General features: G+C 48.3%; 1 protein-coding gene across 1 annotated transcript in view; it reads right to left on the bottom strand.

Annotated features, from left to right (window-relative positions):
- The window catches only part of GNA11 (G protein subunit alpha 11), a 117,181-nt gene that overhangs the window by 75,536 nt on the left and 22,083 nt on the right, over positions 1–19,562 (bottom strand). The window contains exon 2 of the mRNA XM_069217256.1: positions 16,381–16,565. Within this exon, the coding sequence (XP_069073357.1) occupies positions 16,381–16,565 (185 nt within the window). The remainder of the gene's footprint in view (positions 1–16,380; positions 16,566–19,562) is intronic.

Genomic DNA, 19,562 nt, shown 5'->3' with positions numbered 1-19,562 from the left:
TATTCGAAATGCAGGGGGTTGTTATGCCTACCCTTTTAAGGCTGGCCAATTTGTGTCCACAGTGGTGGTGCCCATTGCGTAAAAAAACTATAAAGTTACCCCCCTCTAGAAAAAACCTTACTTGAGCCAGCCCAGCCAGAACACTATCACCCCATCTCTCTCCTACCATACCTGACAAAGGTAGCAGAGAAACATATGAACAATCTTGACAGCCTTGCTAGAAAAGAACCAATTGTTAGACTCCTCGCAGAATGGGTTTAAACCCTTCTAAAGTACAGACTGCGCGCTCCTTGTGACTGAGGCTTTGCGTATAGTCGCGGATCATGGTGGGTCGACTGCACTTATTCTTTTAGATTCAGGCCCTGCTGTCAGCATGGTTTCTCATGAGGTGCTGCTACGGCCACTTCAAGAGATTGTGGTGCGAGGCTTCTGGGTTTAGTTCACCTTGATTTTCATAAATCGCTCTTTTTATCGCACAGTGTACCTCAAGGATCAGCCCCAACCTCTAACACGGGCGTCAGGGATGTCCGATATCCTATGCAGATGATACTCAGCTTCGCTCTCTGTCAGAGGGGTCTATTGAGGCTGCTGTCAATTTCCAGAATTATATGATCACCGTTACTAATTGGATACATTCCAACTAGCTGAAGTTAAAAGCCAATAAACAAATTCTCCCGCTGGAGAAGCACCCTCAGGTGTCGGGTGACTGCTGGTGGCCATGGGTGCTAGGGTCTCCTCCCAAACTGAAATCTGCTGTAAAATAAAAAGGTGTTTTGGGCTTGATGATACACTATTCTTTGAGTCCTACATCAAGGCACTGTCAAGAAAAGTGTTAGTACTCTCAGAAGCCCTATTTTGATTGTCTTTTTCCATACCCAGGTTCAGCAAATGATTAACCAATCTCTAATCATCTTGAGCATGGTAACATTCTGCATCTGGGCACCACCACGTACGTGTATGTATAGGGTTGTTCAGAATGCAGCTGCAAGATTACTTTTCCATCGGCCTAAATTTTGCTCTCTCTAAGCTGCTTTGTAAACTTCATTGGCTTCCGATAGAAAAACGTTTTCAGTTTAAAGCCCTTTGCGTAGCTCATCAAATTATAAACATGCATGGGGCATCTAGCTTGGCATACCTGGTGCAGCCATACATACCAGCTAGCGCCCTCAGCTCTGCTGATCTAAATATGGCTCTTAGACATCGTACTGAAAGAGTCCGGACTGGAGGTCCCTCTTTCCTTGCATGGACTCTGGTTTTATAGAATAACCTGGCTTTGCAGCTACAGAATATTCAGAACCATCTTTGATTTAGAAAGCAGCTGAAGACATGGCTGTTTGCAGCATAAGTTTTTTCTAACTTGGTTCTATGTTGTATGACCTTGGTAGTAATTTAGCACTGGGAAGCCCTCTTTCCGGGGCAGATAAAAGCTTTATAACGTAACAGTGGAGTGTGAAAGTGTTTAAAATTCGTCTTTGCCTTCCTGCCATTTGGAAAGTGGATGTCTTACTAATGGGCAGATGAGGCACAACTAGCCGTAAACTACCAGGAAGAGAGCTGATGGGCCGTTCTTGGAAAGATTAATGCAGAAGTCGCCGTTATTTTTGAGGAGCAGATCTCTTCTAGAGGTACCCCCTACCTCCCCAACCAGGGTGTTAAGAAGAGATCACTAAGAGTGTTACTTATTTACAAACACTTCGATTTCTGCACAAACTGCATGGCGTGATGGCCAGTACTACAGTTTTTTCAAAACTGAAATTGTACATAGACAGGACCATAAATTATGGCTTCAGTGAAGAAACAGCCAAACTAGACAGGAAATAACATAAGGCAGTCGCAGGAATATCTTCCCAGCCTAGGAGTGGGGGGCTTGGACACAGTGGACCATCTCTGCCGAGTTTATTTACCATCTGTGTTGAGTTAACAGCCAGTTAGAAGTTGACTGCTACTCTCTCCAATATTCAGCAAATAGCCTGCCTCTTTACAAATACTCTCCCTACCATTCTATGAACTTCAGGCTCCACACCGATAATACCACCACCAAAAGGTACCCTGGCTTACAGACTACCAGGTCCCTGGACCAGAATCAGCAACGCTATCGCAGATTTTATCACTGATCTCGCCATAGAATCTGAACATTACAGCTTCCTGGGAGACCTTAACTTCCACCTAGATGACCCTACCGACACCAACTTCACTAACGTTTTGGAAAGACTGAACAACATTGGCCACAACCAGTTGGTCACCGGCCCAACGCACATAGCAGGGCACACACAAGACACCATTTTCTCATTTAGCAACAGAATTAGGAACACCCACACCTCGGACATCACCTGGACAGACCACTCCATCATACACTTCATTACCAGACATACTCGCTCCATCCCCACTCGTCACAACGCAACCTTCTGCAACTGGACCAAGGTCACTCAGCAACAATACCCAGCCCTCTCCCTTAAACATGGACCAAGCAGTACAGAATTCAACTACTGGATCATTAATGCCACCGACAAAGTTGCTCCTACCAAACCAGATAAAGCACACAGACCAGCCAAACAAGCCAAACTGCACACCCCGGAACTCAACAAGACAAAACGCAGATGCAAACAACATGAGAGAAGATGGCACGGCAGCAATAATGAAACTGACAGAGCAGTGTTTAAACCAGCCCTCAATGACCACCAGACAGATCAGAACAGCACAGAAGGAAGCCCTGACAGTCCGAATCAATACCAGGGCCAACCTAACCAAGGAACCTTTCACCATTGTCAGAGTTCACCCACCCCGTATCCACCGAAAACACAGAAGCTCTACTACCATGCACTCACCAATAATTTCCGCACACCCAGCTTCCAAACAACCACCACTGCGACCACCTGCTCAATGCCTGGAAACAATTCAGTGAAGACACAACTGCCCTTATGAGCTCTATCCACTCCAGAGAACCCACTGACCCCTGTCCCACAACTCTTCAATCTCGAAAGAGACAAGATCAGCCGCCAACTTCCCACTAACCACAGCCACCTTTCTGGGCTCCTGGATTCACACCAAGGTCACACCACTGCTCAAGAAACCCTCACCAGACCCCAATAAACTACCCCTTGCTTCCGTTACCACCCCCCCCCCCAAAGTTCTGGAGAAGGTTGTCAACCTCCAAACCACTGAACACCTGGAGAGAAACAACCCACCAGACTCCTCCCAATCAGGTTTCAGAACTAACGACAGCACAGAGACCGCTCTGGTTGCTGCTTCAGATGACATCCACACCCTTCGACAGACTAGAATCAGTCATCCTCATCTTGCGCGAATTATCCGCCGCCTTTAACAGTTTCAAACCACGCACTCATCCACTGCCTGCGTCAGGTAGGAATTACCGACGCGCTCAGATGGATGGCATCCTTCATCACAGGATGCACCCAGAAACTCCACCTCCCCCTTTCACATCACAAACCAAAGATAACATCTGTGGTGTTCCCCAGGTCTCATCGCTTAGCCCCACAATCTTCAACAGCTAAATGATGCCCCTCGCTGACACTCATCTCTCATATCAACATTATCTCTTATGCCACTGACACTCAGCTCATCCTATCGCTCTCTGTTGACTCCACTTCAACCAAGATGAATTTCCACAATGCCTGAAGAGTGTCTCAGCATGGATGAAGGACAACTGTTTACAGCTGAACACAGACAAGACAGAAGTTCTCATCTTTGGCAAACACTCTGCCCTGTGGAACGATTCCTGGTGGCTGGCTGAACTTGGCCCAAATCCCACATCGAAAGACCACGCCTGCAACATCGGCATCATCCTAGACAATTAACTCTCCATGAGACGTCAGGTCAACTCCGTCACCTCAGCCTGTTTCCACATGCTTTGCATGCTCAGAACAATTTTCAAGTGGCTCCCCATCAACACAAGGAAGACTGTTACTCATGCTCTCATTACCAGCAGGCTTGACTACAGCAACGCACTCTATGCTGGTAGCAACTCCAAACTCATGCAAAGGCTCCAAACAATACAGAATGCTCTGGCCAGATTGGTTCTCGACCTGCCAAGACAGCCCACATCTTCCAGCACCGTAAAGACCTCCACTGGCTCCTGGTCCAGAAGAGTCCCACTTCAAGCTCCTCATCCATGCCTACAAAGCCCTCTAAGACCAAGCCACTGCTTACCTGAACCAGTGCCTGCACTTCCACCACCCCCGCTCACCAGGCCCTTGCACAGATCCCTCGCACTCACCGCTCCCGTCCGGAGGTCACTCCTTTCCCTTTTCTTGCCTCCAATGCCTGGACCACCCTCCAACCCCACCCACTTGCTGACCAAAGACAGGGAAGAGCTCAAAACCTGGCTTTTAGATTGAGACCTACTTCAAGAACCTGGATATTCTTGCAAGTGACAAGCCGCGCTTTACAAATACTTGACAGACTGATATGCAACATGGTGGATTTTAACAGTCGTTAAGCTCAGTGTACGTCATTGGCTTATCTGACATAATCATACCCAAAACTACACATTTTACACTTACACTTTTGACACCAAAATGCTAGAGAACCCCACTGAAGTAGCAGTTCAAAAAACAAAAACAAAAAAGGAAATAAATATAACAATAATAATAACAACAATGCAAACTAACACTAAACTTAAATACAGGAGTTCTCGGGTAGAACACCACAAAATAAAAAGCTCCTGAGAGACCACAAACATATGTAAGGCAACGTAAAAGAAACAGAAGAACGAGTTACTTACCTTCGGTAACGACTTTTCTGGTGGATACATTAGCTACCTGTGGATTCCTCACCTAATGAATACTCCCATGGCGCCAGCATTCGACGGAAATCTTCTTACTAGTCTCTGCACGTCGACTAGGACGTCACTCTAGCCCACGCGACGCCGTCTGATGTCATACAGGCAATAAGAGGTCCTCGACGACGTGCGGACGTCAGTACCAATCATTTTTTACGTGCATGAGAACAACCAAGCAATGCAATGAAAGAGCAAGGCAACATCCCATTATATTGTAAAAATACACAACATTGCATGAATAACTGTAAATCTTTTATATATATATATATATATATATATATATATATATATATATATATATATATATATATAAAACTCTCTCTTTTTTTAAAAAATATATACACACATCAAGTATATACACAAAGATATATACATATATACAAATATATTATATACAACATCTATTGCACCCTCAAAGACCAAGAGGAGCGCACTCAAGGATTACTTGGAAAGACCAGAAAGGCAACGGGGAGGAGGGTGGGACCGTGAGGAATCCACAGGTAGCTAATGTATCCACCAGAAAAGTCGTTACCGAAGGTAAGTAACTCGTTCTTCTGATGGATACAACTACCTGTGGATTCCTCACCTAATGAATAGAGTCCCAAAGCAGTACCACGCCCGGCGGTGGGTGCCTAAATGGTCAAACCAAGAAATCCTGCAGCACTGACCGTGCAAAATGGCCGTCCCTTCTAACCTCAGAATCCAAACAGTAATGTTTTGCAAAAGTGTGAAGGGACGACCAAGTTGCGGCCTTGCAGATGTCAACCACAGGAACACCCCTGGCCAAGGCCGAAGTGGCCGACTTAGCTCTGGTGGAATGAGCTCTAATGCCCTCAGGAGGATCCTTCTTTGCCAAAGAGTAACAGATTTTAATGCAAAGAACAACCCACCTGGATAGTGTTCTCTTGTGGACTGCCTTTCCTCTCCTCTTGCCCACGTATCCAATAAACAGCTGATCCTCCAGCCTGAAATCCTTTGTTCTATCAATAAAGAAGCTCAACGCTCTCTTTGGGTCCAGACGGTGCAGTCTTTCTTCCTCTTTGGAAGGATGAGGCGGAGGATAGAACGTGGACAAAGTAATTGCCTGAGCCAAATGGAAGGGTGAAACAACCTTCGGGAGGAAAGCAGCCTTGGTCCTCAACACCACCTTATCCCCATAAAAAGTTGTATAAGGGGGCTTTACTGATAAGGCCTGCAACTCACTCACTCACTCTCCTTGCTGATGTTATAGCTATCAGGAAGACTGTTTTTAAAACCAAATACCTTAAGGGGCAAGAATGCATAGGTTCAAAAGGGGACCCCATAAGGAAAGTCAGGACCAAGGACAAATCCCATTGCGGCATAACGAATGGCTTTGGAGGATATTTATTTAGAAGACCTTTCAGGAATCTGATAACAATAGGGGACTTAAATAAAGATGGTTGGTCTGGAAGACATATGAAGGCTGACAAGGCCGATAAATAACCCTTGATGGTAGCCACTGCACAACCTTTCTGCGCTAGAGACAGAGCAAAAGACAAAACGTCCGATAGATGAGCATGCAAAGGATCAATCTGCCTCTCTCCACACCACGCAACAAATTTAGACCATCTATTAGCGTAGATAGATTTAGTGGAGTGTCGCCTGGCCGCTAATATAACATCCACTACCTCAGGCGGGAGAGAGAAGGAACTCAGGTTGCCCCGTTCAATCTCCAGGCATGTAGGTGCAGACTCTGGAGGTTGGGGTGTAGAACCTGCCCCTGCGACTGCGAGAGGAGGTCTGCCCTGAAAGGGAGATGGAGCGGAGGGCACATTGAGAGTTGGAGAAGGTCGGAGTACCATACCCTCCTTGGCCAATCCGGAGCTATTAGGATGACTAGAGCCCGGTCCTGGCGAATCTTCCTCAATACTCGAGGAATCAAGGGTATGGGAGGAAACGCGTAAAGCAACTGGCCGCACCAGGTTATTTGAAACGCGTCCCCCAACGCTCCCTGCATCGGATACTGGAGGCTGCAGAATAACGGACAATGCGCGTTCTCTCGAGTGGCAAACAGATCTACCCGAGGAAACCCCCACCTCTGGAAGATTAAACGGACTTGATCTGGATGGAGACGCCACTCGTGGTCTGCCGAGAATAGGCGACTGAGACTGTCCGCACGCACGTTCAAGACTCCGGCCAGATGGTTTGCTATCAAGCAAATCTGATGGTCCTTTGCCCAGGACCATAGTCGAAGAGCTTCTCTGCAGAGAAGGTACGACCCCACTCCTCCCTGCTTGTTTATGTACCACATCGTGGTAGTATTGTCCGTTAGGACCTGTACCGACTGACCACGAAGGGAAGGGAGGAAGGCCTTGAGAGCCAGACGTACAGCCCGTAACTCTAACAGATTGATGTGAAACATCTGTTCCTCTGGAGACCAAAGACCTTTGATCTCCAGATCCCCCAGATGAGCTCCCCACCCTAGAGTGGAAGCATCCGTTATGACTGTGGCCACTGGTGGCGACTGCTGGAACGGCTTTCCTTGTGAAAGATTGTTGCTTGCAATCCACCACTTCAAATCCACAGCAGCATCTCTGGAGATCTTGACAGTACTCTCTAGATCCCCTTTGTGTTGAGACCACTGCCTTCGGAGGCACCACTGAAGAGCCCTCATGTGCCAGCGAGCATGCGTGACCAACAGAATGCAGGAGGCAAACAGACCGAGCAGACGAAGGACCTTGAGGACTGGAACTACCGCTCCATTTCGAAACATTGGAACCAAATCCTGAATATCTTGAATCCGCTGAGGCGGAGGAAAGGCCCGACCCAATGTTGTATCCAGTACTGCCCCTATGAACAGGAGGCGCTGAGAGGGCTCTAGGTGAGATTTGGGCTCGTTCACCGAAAAACCCAGGTCGAACAACAACTGGGTTGTTGACTGCAGATGATGCGAGACAAGCTCCGGGGACTTGGCTTTGATCAACCAGTCGTCCAAGTAAGGGAATACTGCTATCCCCTTCCTTCTGAGTTCTGCCGCAACCACCGACATCACCTTCGTGAAGACTCGAGGTGCTGAAGTAAGACCAAACGGAAGGACCGCAAACTGATAGTGTTGCGATCCCACCACAAACCGGAGATACTTCCTGTGTGACTTGAGTATCGGGATATGAAAGTAAGCATCCTGCAAGTCGACAGACACCATCCAGTCTTCCTTGTTCAACGCCAAAAGCACCTGTGCTAGGGTCAGCATCTTGAATTTTTCCTGCTTGAGGAACCAATTCAAGATCCTCAGGTCCAGAATTGGTCTCAAACGACCATCCTTCTTGGGAATCAGGAAATACCTTGAGTAACATCCTCGACCCCTTTCCTGCTCTGGGACCAACTCCACCGCGCCCTTGGAAAGGAGGGCTTGTACCCCCTGTTCTAGCAACAGGAGGTGTTCTTCTGAACAATAAGAAGGGCGGGGCGGGATGAGGGGCGGGAACTCCCGAAAGGGAAGGGTGTAGCCTTTTCCCACAATACTGAGAACCCAAGTGTCCGTTGTAACAGTCTTCCATTTGGTGAGAAAATGCTGTAATCTTCCCCCTACAGGAGAGGAGTGAGTGGGAAATGGTGGAAGCCTAAGGCTGCTTCCCCTGCTGCACCCCGCCAGAGGATGAGGAAGAGGCAGAGTGCTGCTGAGAGGCTCCTCTGGTGCGGACCCTACCTCACCCCCTGAAAGATCTATAGGGATGGGAAGAGGCAGGTTGCTGATATCTTCCCCGAAAGGAAGAGGAGGAAGAGCCACGCCCAAATCCACGAAACCTCCTGAAAAATCTGGTAGAGGCCGTGGAAGAAGGAGCTTGGAGCCCTAACGACTTAGCCGTGGCCCTGCTTTCCTTAAAACGTTCCAAGGCCGAATCAGCCTTGGCTCCAAACAGTTTGTCCCCATCAAACGGGAGATCCAACAATGTGGACTGTACATCTGCAGAAAAGCCTGAGTTACGGAGCCAGGCCTGTCTCCTTGCCACCACAGTTGTGCCCATTGCTCTGGCTACCGAGTCGATGGTATCCAGTCCCGTCTGGATAATCTGGGTCGCAGCAGCCTGGGCATTTGAGACAAGATCCAAAAGACCCTGGGGAAGCTCTGTAAACGATGAGGAAATGTTATCCATCAGAGCATGAATATACCTCCCCAGGATACAGGTTGCATTGGTGGCTTTTAACGCCAGACTGCAGGACGAAAACATTTTCTTCGACTGCGCCTCTAGCTTCTTTGAATCTCTGTCCCCAGGCACCGTCGGGAAAGAACCAGGCGCTGACTTGGCTGAACAGGAGGCCTGCACCACCAAGCTCTCCGGCGTAGGGTGCCTAGATAGAAACCCAGGGTCAGTCGGAGCCGCCCGATACCTCCTGGCCACAGCTCTGTGAACTGCTGGGGAAGATGCCGGTCTCTTCCACACCTCTATCACCGGATCCAGCAGAGCGTCATTAAATGGCAACAGAGGCTCCGCCGCAGCTGAGGCCGGATGTAGCACCTCTGTTAAAAGGTTTTGTTTAGCCTCCACCACCGGCAAAGGCAGGTCCAAAAAACTAGCTGCCTTCCGTACCACTGCATGAAAGGAAGCAGCCTCCTCAGTATACTCCCCCGGGGACGAAAGATCCTACTCAGGGGAAGTGTCCAGCCCACTGGCCGACTCCAGTCCACGCAGCCCATCACCCGAGTCCTCTAGCTCTCCTTCCTCCAGGGCTCGTTGGTACTCCTGCTCTTCTAATACACGGAGAGCACGTTGTGAGAAGGTAGCCTCTTTCTAGCCATGTTACCCCCACTTTTGGCCTGTTTGTGAGTGTATGTCAGGGTGTTTGTCACTGTTTTCACTGTCTCACTGGGATCCTGATAGCCAGGCCTCAGTGCTCATAGTGAAAACACTATGTTTTCAGTATGTTTGTTATGTGTCACTGGGATCCTGCTGGTCAGGACCCCAGTGCTCATAAGTTTGTGGCCTATATGTATGTGTCACTGGGACCCTGTCACACAGGGCCCCAGTGCTCATAGGTGTGCATGTATATGTTCCCTGTGTGGTGCCTAACTGTCTCACTGAGGCTCTGCTAACCAGAACCTCAGTGGTTATGCTCTCTCATTACTTTCAAATTGTCACTAACAGGCTAGTGACCAATTTTACCAATTTACATTGGCTTACTGGAACACCCTTATAATTCCCTAGTATATGGTACTGAGGTACCCAGGGTATTGGGGTTCCAGGAGATCCCTATGGGCTGCAGCATTTCTTTTGCCACCCATAGGGAGCTCTGACAATTCTTACACAGGCCTGCCACTGCAGCCTGAGTGAAATAACGTCCACGTTATTTCACAGCCATTTTACACTGCACTTAAGTAACTTATAAGTCACCTATATGTCTAACCTTTACCTGGTAAAGGTTGGGTGCAAAGTTACTTAGTGGGAGGGCACCCTGGCACTAGCCAAGGTGCCCCCACATTGTTCAGAGCCAATTCCCTGAACTTTGTGAGTGCGGGGACACCATTACACGCGTGCACTACATATAGGTCACTACCTATATGTAGCTTCACAATGGTAACTCCGAATATGGCCATGTAACATGTCTATGATCATGGAATTGCCCCCTCTATGCCATCCTGGCATAGTTGGCACAATCCCATGATCCCAGAGGTCTGTAGCACAGACCCTGGTACTGCCAAACTGCCCTTCCTGGGGTTTCACTGCAGCTGCTGCCAACCCCTCAGACAGGCAGCTGCCCTCCTGGGGTCCAGCCAGGCCTGGCCCAGGATGGCAGAACAAAGAACTTCCTCTGAGAGAGGGTGTGACACCCTCTCCCTTTGGAAAATGGTGTGAAGGCAGGGGAGGAGTAGCCTCCCCCAGCCTCTGGAAATGCTTTCTTGGGCACAGATGTGCCCAATTCTGCATAAGCCAGTCTACACCGGTTCAGGGACCCCTTAGCCCCTGCTCTGGCGCGAAACTGGACAAAGGAAAGGGGAGTGACCACTCCCCTGACCTGCACCTCCCCTGGGAGGTGTCCAGAGCTCCTCCAGTGTGCTCCAGACCTCTGCCATCTTGGAAACAGAGGTGCTGCTGGCACACTGGACTGCTCCGAGTGGCCAGTGCCACCAGGTGACGTCAGAGACTCCTTGTGATAGGCTCCTTCAGGTGTTAGTAGCCTTTCCTCTCTCCTAGGTAGCCAAACCCTCTTTTCTGGCTATTTAGGGTCTCTGTCTCTGGGGAAACTTTAGATAACGAATGCATGAGCTCAGCCGAGTTCCTCTGCATCTCCCTCTTCACCTTCTGATAAGGAATCGACCGCTGACCGCGCTGGAAGCCTGCAAACCTGCAACATAGTAGCAAAGACGACTACTGCAACTCTGTAACGCTGATCCTGCCGCCTTCTCGACTGTTTTCCTGCTTGTGCATGCTGTGGGGGTAGTCTTCCTCCTCTCTGCACCAGAAGCTCCGAAGAAATCTCCCGTGGGTCGACGGAATCTTCCCCCTGCAACCGCAGGCACCAAAAAGCTGCATTACCGGTCCCTTGGGTCTCCTCTCAGCACGACGAGCGAGGTCCCTCTAATCCAGCGACACCGTCCAAGTGACCCCCACAGTCCAGTGACTCTTCAGCCCAAGTTTGGTGGAGGTAAGTCCTTGCCTCACCTCGCTGGGCTGCATTGCTGGGAACCGCGACTTTGCAAGCTACTCCGGCCCCTGTGCACTTCCGGCGGAAATCCTTCGTGCACAGCCAAGCCTGGGTCCACGGCACTCTAACCTGCATTGCACGACTTTCTAAGTTGGTCTCCGGCGACGTGGGACTCCTTTGTGCAACTTCGGCGAGCACCGTTTCACGCATCCTCGTAGTGCCTGTTTCTGGCACTTCTCCGGGTGCTACCTGCTTCAGTGAGGGCTCTTTGTCTTGCTCGACGTCCCCTCTCTCTGCAGGTCCAATTTGCGACCTCCTGGTCCCTCCTGGGCCCTAGCAGCGTCCAAAAACGCCAAACGCACGATTTGCGTGTAGCAAGGCTTGTTGGCGTCCATCCGGCGGGAAAACACTTCTGCACGACTCTCCAAGGCGTGGGGGATCCATCCTCCAAAGGGGAAGTCTCTAGCCCTTGTCGTTCCTGCAGTATTCACAGTTCTTCAGCCTAGTAAGAGCTTCTTTGCACCAACCGCTGGCATTTCTTGGGCATCTGCCCATCTCCGAGTTGCTTGTGACTTTTGGACTTGGTCCCCTTGTTCCACAGGTACCCTCAGTCAGGAATCCATCGTTGTTGCATTGCTGATTTGTGTTTTCCTTGCATTTTCCCTCTAACACGACTATTTTGTCCTTAGGGGAACTTTAGTGCACTTTGCACTCACTTTTCAGGGTCTTGGGGAGGGTTATTTTTCTAACTCTCACTATTTTCTAATAGTCCCAGCGACCCTCTACAAGGTCACATAGGTTTGGGGTCCATTCGTGGTTCGCATTCCACTTTTGGAGTATATGGTTTGTGTTGCCCCTATCCCTATGTTTCCCCATTGCATCCTATTGTAACTATACATTGTTTGCACTGTTTTCTAAGACTATACTGCATATTTTTGCTATTGTGTATATATATCTTGTGTATATTTCCTATCCTCTCACTGAGGGTACACTCTAAGATACTTTGGCATATTGTCATAAAAATAAAGTACCTTTATTTTTAGTATAACTGTGTATTGTGTTTTCTTATGATATTGTGCATATGACACTAAGTGGTACTGTAGTAGCTTCACACGTCTCCTAGTTCAGCCTAAGCTGCTCTGCTAAGCTACCATTATCTATCAGCCTAAGCTGCTAGACACCCTATACACTAATAAGGGATAACTGGGCCTGGTGCAAGGTGCAAGTACCCCTTGGTACTCACTACAAGCCAGTCCAGCCTCCTACACACGTCTCCTGGAATGAAGTCGCTGTTCAATACGCGGAGTCGACAATGCCTCCGCCGAAGTCGAAGATCGGCGCCGATCTTCAGAAGCCACTGACGCCGCGTCCGGCGCCACAGGTAACTTCGGCGCCGACAAAAGAGCAGCTGAAGCAGATGGACCCACCGGAGTCACAGGCCGAAATCCTGACTTCGACGTCGACGGGATGGAAATCCCCGGGGCCAATCCTTCTGAAGCCACCGGAGCGGCCACCGGCGCCGACACTGGCGCCGAGCCCACGTTCCCAAAAGGGAGAAAGGGCATAAAGGGTGCCGGCCGAAGAGGCGCAGGATCACCCAAGGAAAAGGCCAAAGGCCCAGCCGGAGCACCCCCTGGAGCCATCTGTTGGAAGATGGCATACATCGCATTCAAGAATGCGGAACTATCGGCTCCAGGTGTGGGAAAAGCCGGATACTGAGGTGCCTGTCTCGGAGGCGACCCCGACGCCGGCCTCGGCGTCTGCGCCGGAGAAAACACCTGAGGTCCAATACCTCAATCACCGACGCCTGTCCAGGTGAAGTCGGAGACGCCGGAGAGGGCAACGGCGTCGAAGGATGCGGCGTAACCGTGGGACTGATCTCCCATGTCCTTCGGCGCCGATCCGAAGACCTGGAACGAGTCTCCTTCGAATGACGCCGAGATTCTCTACGGCGCCGGGAGTCTCGATGACGCCGATGTCTTGGAGAAGAAGACTTCTTGTGATGCTTCTCCTTCGATTTAGCCATAAACAGCTTCGCCTCACGTTCCTTGAGGGCCTTTGGATTCATGTGCTGGCATGAATCACAAGTCGAGACGTCGTGGTCGGAGCTCAAACACCAAAGGCAATCGGAATGAGGATCCGTCACCGACATCTTGCCTCCACACTCACGACAAGGCTTAAATCCAGACTTTCTCTGCGACATTATTACCACAGCGAAAGACTACGCAGCAAAAATACACTGTAACCAAAAAAGTAACAGTTGCTCCCTCGAAGATAACCGTTTCGAATGCACGGAAAAAAGGGAACTGACGTCCGCACGTCGTCGAGGACCTCTTATTGCCTGTATGACGTCAGACGGCGTCGCGTGGGCTAGAGTGACGTCCTCGTCGACGTGCAGAGACTAGTAAGAAGATTTCCGTCGAATGCTGGCGCCATGGGAGTATTCATTAGGTGAGGAATCCACAGGTAGTTGTATCCATCAGAGAACTGATTTTACAGTGACACTTCCTGTTGTGTACGACAACTGTTTAAAGGGATGTTGAACCTTGCCCTGTGCTTATCTCTAGAGCAAGTGTTCTCTGAACTCAAGGAATCTCAAGGGCTTCAAACTACAGCAGACTGTGTAACGATGAAACTGTGATCTCTCTCCCTGCCAAATATGTATCCGAGTTGCTTATAACCAATCATCTACACAGTACATTACGTGAGCCCAGTCATCGGGAAGGGGCATGCAAGCCAGGCAGAAGGCACAAGATGGTATGGTTTCAGCCAACTGCTAAGTAGCTGATCTGGAAGCAATTGTAAAATAACTGTTTAATAGGCATGGGCAACATTTCTATGATGGCAGTGTAACTTACATGTCCAAGTCATTTAGGTACAATTCTGCCATTAAGCCGCATAGGGTAACTGGAATTCCTTCGCTTAAATGTCCTATCACAGTAGCACCGGAGCATGGCAAATGACAAGCAAGGTTTTTTTGCACTTTTTTTATGCGCAAACTGAAGCATCCAACTGATGTTCTGACTTTTCTGCATATCTTGTTATACCTTTGACTTTCTTGCCAGTTTCTAAAGCTTGCATGCCCCTGCAGGTATGACTCCGCTGTACAGGAAAATACAAACGATGGTGAACAACTAAGCTCATATTACTTCACAATTCAACCCGAAACACACACACTATCATAGACAAAGCTACTAGCATTCAGTGCAGTCACAGGGGTGTATAACGTTAAATTAAATCGAGTAAAGGGATCACTGAGTGGGGAAGGGCTTCAACAGATCCCCAGCACCACCTATTCCTGTACATGTTCCAAGGATCAGATTAAGGACCACTCCTGTATGCTCATTTTGTATAAGAAACCAAAAACTGAGGTCACCATCTCTATACCCCTGACACACTCATCTCCTCTTTTCTCCTCATTTCCAATCCAATCTTTATGATCCAACTTTCTAACTGCAGTTTGATAAAAGAAGGCCCTCCAGGTCCCTTACACTCAAATTCTCAGAAACGAAAGTCCTCTAATCCAACTCTTCTCCAGCCTCCTTTCAATTCCCTCCTGAAAGCTTGATCTTTTCCTAGTAGAAGAGGCACCTATATAGATGGATCTTCAATGTGCACGGAAAGGTTTCCAGCTCAGGACGTAAAAATACAAGTATGGATGCCAATTCACACCACTACGGCATTAATTGATTCACTACTACTTTGCAAACTATAGTATTGCAGTAGCTTGGAACACCCTTAGTAATCCCTTATGCCACTACCCAAGGTGCTTAATTTCACTACACGGATTTTACTCAACCTGTCCAGGTACACAACCACCACTGTGCCACATGAAGCGGAGAGGTTCTCAGCTGAAAATACAGCATCATACTAGCTGCTGATTATTGTGTTCAAAGAGGTACATGATACTTCTCCAAGTCACCTCATTGACATGACCCACTACACTTCTTCCAGAACTCCTAAACTCTAGTCCTCATCTTACAGGCTTCCCTGGAATGCCCTGCCCCCTGACGCGCGGGTGGCCCACAATTAATACATTTAAAACCAATCTAAAGGATCATCTTGTGACATCAGAAAAAAGCAATATGTAAAAAGGCAGACTGTATCCAGAATTAACTTGACCATCCTAGACAAGTACTATTAAACCAGTTTGTAAGCTCTGTCTCATTTCACTGATCATTTCTCACAAGTCATTATCCATGCACAAATCAAACTACTGTGGTGTAATATTTCTAGAGCTCACACTATGTAGCGGTTTCCCTGAGGCACAAAACGATTTTGCCGTCACGAAACCTGTGGTTCACAAAATAACTGTTCACACGTCTAAAATCCATTTTTAAATATACAAAAACCTCATAGAATAGGCTTTACGACCCATTCCGAATGGCAAACGGATGTTCTTTCCAAACTGCGGTTTGGTACTGTCTGTTTCAATTGTTTGAGATCGCTAATCTAGTTTGAAACCATTGAAAAGTTACCACCTCCTTCAAGGAGATGGTAACTGATTCCCTTGTAGTAATCAGGGTGCAATGTTCCTGTGGAGTATTCTATAGTCAAGGGAACCAATGACTGATCCTAATGAAGTACCCCAAAAAGTGGAAAGCAGAACCAGTTCCCTTAAAGAAAATGGGCTGTTTAAAAAAAAAAAAAAAATTAAATGTTTTGAAATATAGTCACTGGGATAGTGGTCTGCTGTCCCTTGCAGGCCACTTCTCCCAGTGACTACAGCCAATACACAAAGGGTTGCAAATTACCACCTGCCTAATTAACAATAATCAGGCAGGGGATTCTGCGACACTCCGCAAATAGTGATTTGGCAAACCAACCTAAAAGCACACAGGTCAGTTTGCAAAATCAGATCAAATTCGAAAAATGTCGGAATGCAATGTGCAACAACTTTTTGTGAATTCAATCTTTGTACACCTGGCCCAAAGTCCGACATAAATTACAGTTTGGAAACGGATTTAGAAAGGCCCAACCTTGTTCTGTTCATACTTGTACAGGATCTTCAGCGTCTCCATTGCACGGATCATGGACTGCATGGCAGTGAAGATGTTCTGGTACACCAGTTTCGTGAAGCCCTTCTTGTCCTCCTCTGAATATCCAGAGCCATGAATTATCCGCATTTGTTTGATGAATGTGCTCTTTCCGCTCTCGCCTGTGCCTAAGGGCAGAAAGACAAAGCAAATTGTGACTAGGACACAAGACAAGCCAGCAAATGAGTATATGCCCACCTACCCATGGCGCGAGCAGTCCTAGGACATGATTTTAATGTCACAAGTGGACATGCTAAAAGGGGAAGGAAATCATTCTGCAGCAGAGCATACACCGTCCTTTAATCCTAGAGTGAGAGTACCCTAAGACAGGTACATGAATGGTATAACCTGAAGAACGCAGGGTACAGATCAAAATTCATCTCACACACATGAAATAAATGAGCTAGGTGGTGTAGTAGGGTGGGAAACTCACTACAAACTTTATTAGAACATCCTTGTCAAATCAGGAATAACAAGCAATTACAAAGGCGCATAATGAACCAGCGTGTTGTGTCAGGGTAGCAGACTAGATCACAGGCGTTGAACACTGGTACAGAAAAGTTGTAGACATGCTAGATATTAATGGCACCCATGAGACGCATTTACTACATTTATCAAAGGAATAATTTATGAGAAACAGGTAACTAAGTGGTTACCTGAAAATCTGTCGCCCATCAGCAGATAAATGTCCGGCATTCTTTCACTAGAGAATTTCCACAATCCTTTTTTCTTTTTAATGTCTTTATTGGGATTCATACATGAATCCTCACTTATGAGACAGGATGCATCAATAAGTATATTCAGAGTGAATAATCAAGTTTGACCCACTTTACATATAAGGACAGTGTCCTATAAGCAGACCATACAGTGTCAACCTAACGAGTCGACCGTTACCACCTCAAAGGAGGTTTTGGGGGCGGGGGGATGGGAGGACATTCCCACAGGGACCCCTTCTGGGGGTCGTAGGGACCCCAGTATAGCGCAGTATGAATGTACACCTGATCAAATGAGTGTTTACTGGTGCCTTCAACTCTATGTAGGGTGCAATGTAGGAGGATCCACCACAGGGGGGCGGCGGGGGGGGTGATCTTGTGTAGTTTTCAAATAGTTTGAGAACATAAGTGTCCCAGAGCATGGCCGCACCTTCATCACCTCGTAGTCGGCGGTCATGTGCCATGGCACCTACACCCACCAGAGACCATTTGTGAGTCACTTGAAGCCAAAATCTGAACGTGGGTGGAGGGCTTTCCAAACCATGGAAATTTTGCGCTTAAAGAGGACTAACACCATGGCTACCATCTTCAAGTAATGTTTATTGCATTTAGTGAGTTTTGTGACCCCATGGACAGAGGAGTGGGTCAGGCGACAATTGCAGATCAATCACCGCTGATGCCTGTTTCATCACCTGTGCCCACAGCCGCATTAACAGAGAACATTCTTAGACCATATGTATAAAATATGGCTTCTATGTGGCCACAGCGTTGACAAGCCGGATATACCCCCAGGAACATTCTATGGAGGCAGTGTGGTGTTAGGTAGGAGGTTTGATGTAAATAATTAAATTGTGTGAATTTCGTGCGGGCGTTGCAAGAGATGCATTTCACCCGCTCCAGTACTGTGATCCACTGCTTGGTTGTCACCTCTACACCCAAGCACTCTTCCCATTTGGGTTTCTCGAACCTGGAGGTCAGCGCAACCTCTCTGTAGTGCTGTGTAGAGCGTCGACAATGCCGGATGACCCACTCCATGTCTTAAAAAGCCATGTAATCCTAACTGCAGTATTAGCTTAGCCTGTCCCAGTAACCATACCTCCTCAATGGCAGCTATAAGTGTATTATATGCAAGAAAGGGGCCAGCTCCCAGTCCGTAAATATCCCTCAGACCCTTGTTTGACGCTTGATGTGCCGCCCTCTTACAAATCGCCCAGTTGGGTAATCCCCACCTCCCGCCGGGGAAAATATCATGGGCCTCAAGCAAGGCTTTGAGGGCAGGCACGCTCCAGAGGGGCAACTGAGGTGCATAAGCGGCAGGTGTGTGGCAAGGCTGCACGTATCGGGCCCAAACCAGTTTACCACTTGCTGAAATCTGCCCATTTCCCTGGCCGGACCTCCCAGTGAGAGCAGTCATTACAGTAAGTTAATGCCTTCTAAGTTGGCACAAACGAGTCTGCCCTCTCCAACAAGCCATTGCACAGGCCACTGCAAAATACAGCTCTAGGTTGGGGGATCCCCAGGCCCCTTCTGAGGATAGGGCACTGAATCAATTAAATTATACTCACTTTCGTACAGGGCCCCAGACGAGTTCAGATTACAGACTTCTTAGAGCAGCAAAAAATAATCTGGGAGGAAGCATCGTCAAAGCAGCAAAAAAATAACAACCTTGAGAGGACTAGCATCTTCGCTATCAACGCCCTACTCATGGGTGAAAGGGATAGTAGCATCCAAAAGTGCTTGGATTGACGAAGTGGGGTCAGGGTCTACCATAATTACCATCAAATAGGTAACTATCAGTATGATGGACATTCGCTCCCAGGTAACAAAGGGTAGCAAAGCTTCAGGGGAGATTCCCTGCTGCCAGTGACACGCTAACACTCGGGCGCGACTCAGCACTGTGGAAAAACACAGGCTTTATCCTTAGGCTTGTCGTCCCCGAAGAGATCAAGCAGGTCGTATAGGGCCAGCAAAGTATGCACATGATCACGTAGATATACCAAGACATCATCCAACTATAAAGATGCAGTGTGCCAGGCCAGACCCACCTTGATGCCCCCATGCAGGGCCCCTAGCAGGTAACTAAAAACCAGCTGCTCCATGGCCAATGCAGGGAGCACTGGGGACAAGGAACATTCCTGTCTGGTTCCTCTACCTATGGCAAAACAGCGGGAGGTCTGACAACCAACTCAGACCCGTGCTTGTGGGGCAGTATATAGTATCCTGACCCACCAAAGAAAGCTAGGACCCATCCAAAGTGCCTCCAACACCTGCAGCAAGTAGGAGTAGCACAGCGTGTGAAAAGCTTTATCAAAATCCAAGGAGACCACCACCAGAGGTCAGTTCCCTTGGATACAGCGTCCATGATATGGCACAGGCACCAGGTATTGGAGTGTGTTGCCATTGGTCTAAGAG

This window comes from Pleurodeles waltl, chromosome 12 (genome assembly GCF_031143425.1).
Source record: "Pleurodeles waltl isolate 20211129_DDA chromosome 12, aPleWal1.hap1.20221129, whole genome shotgun sequence".
Lineage (NCBI taxonomy): Eukaryota > Metazoa > Chordata > Amphibia > Caudata > Salamandridae > Pleurodeles > Pleurodeles waltl.
The sequence above is the reverse complement of the archived record's forward strand: the minus strand, read 5'-3'. Positions and strand labels throughout refer to the sequence as shown.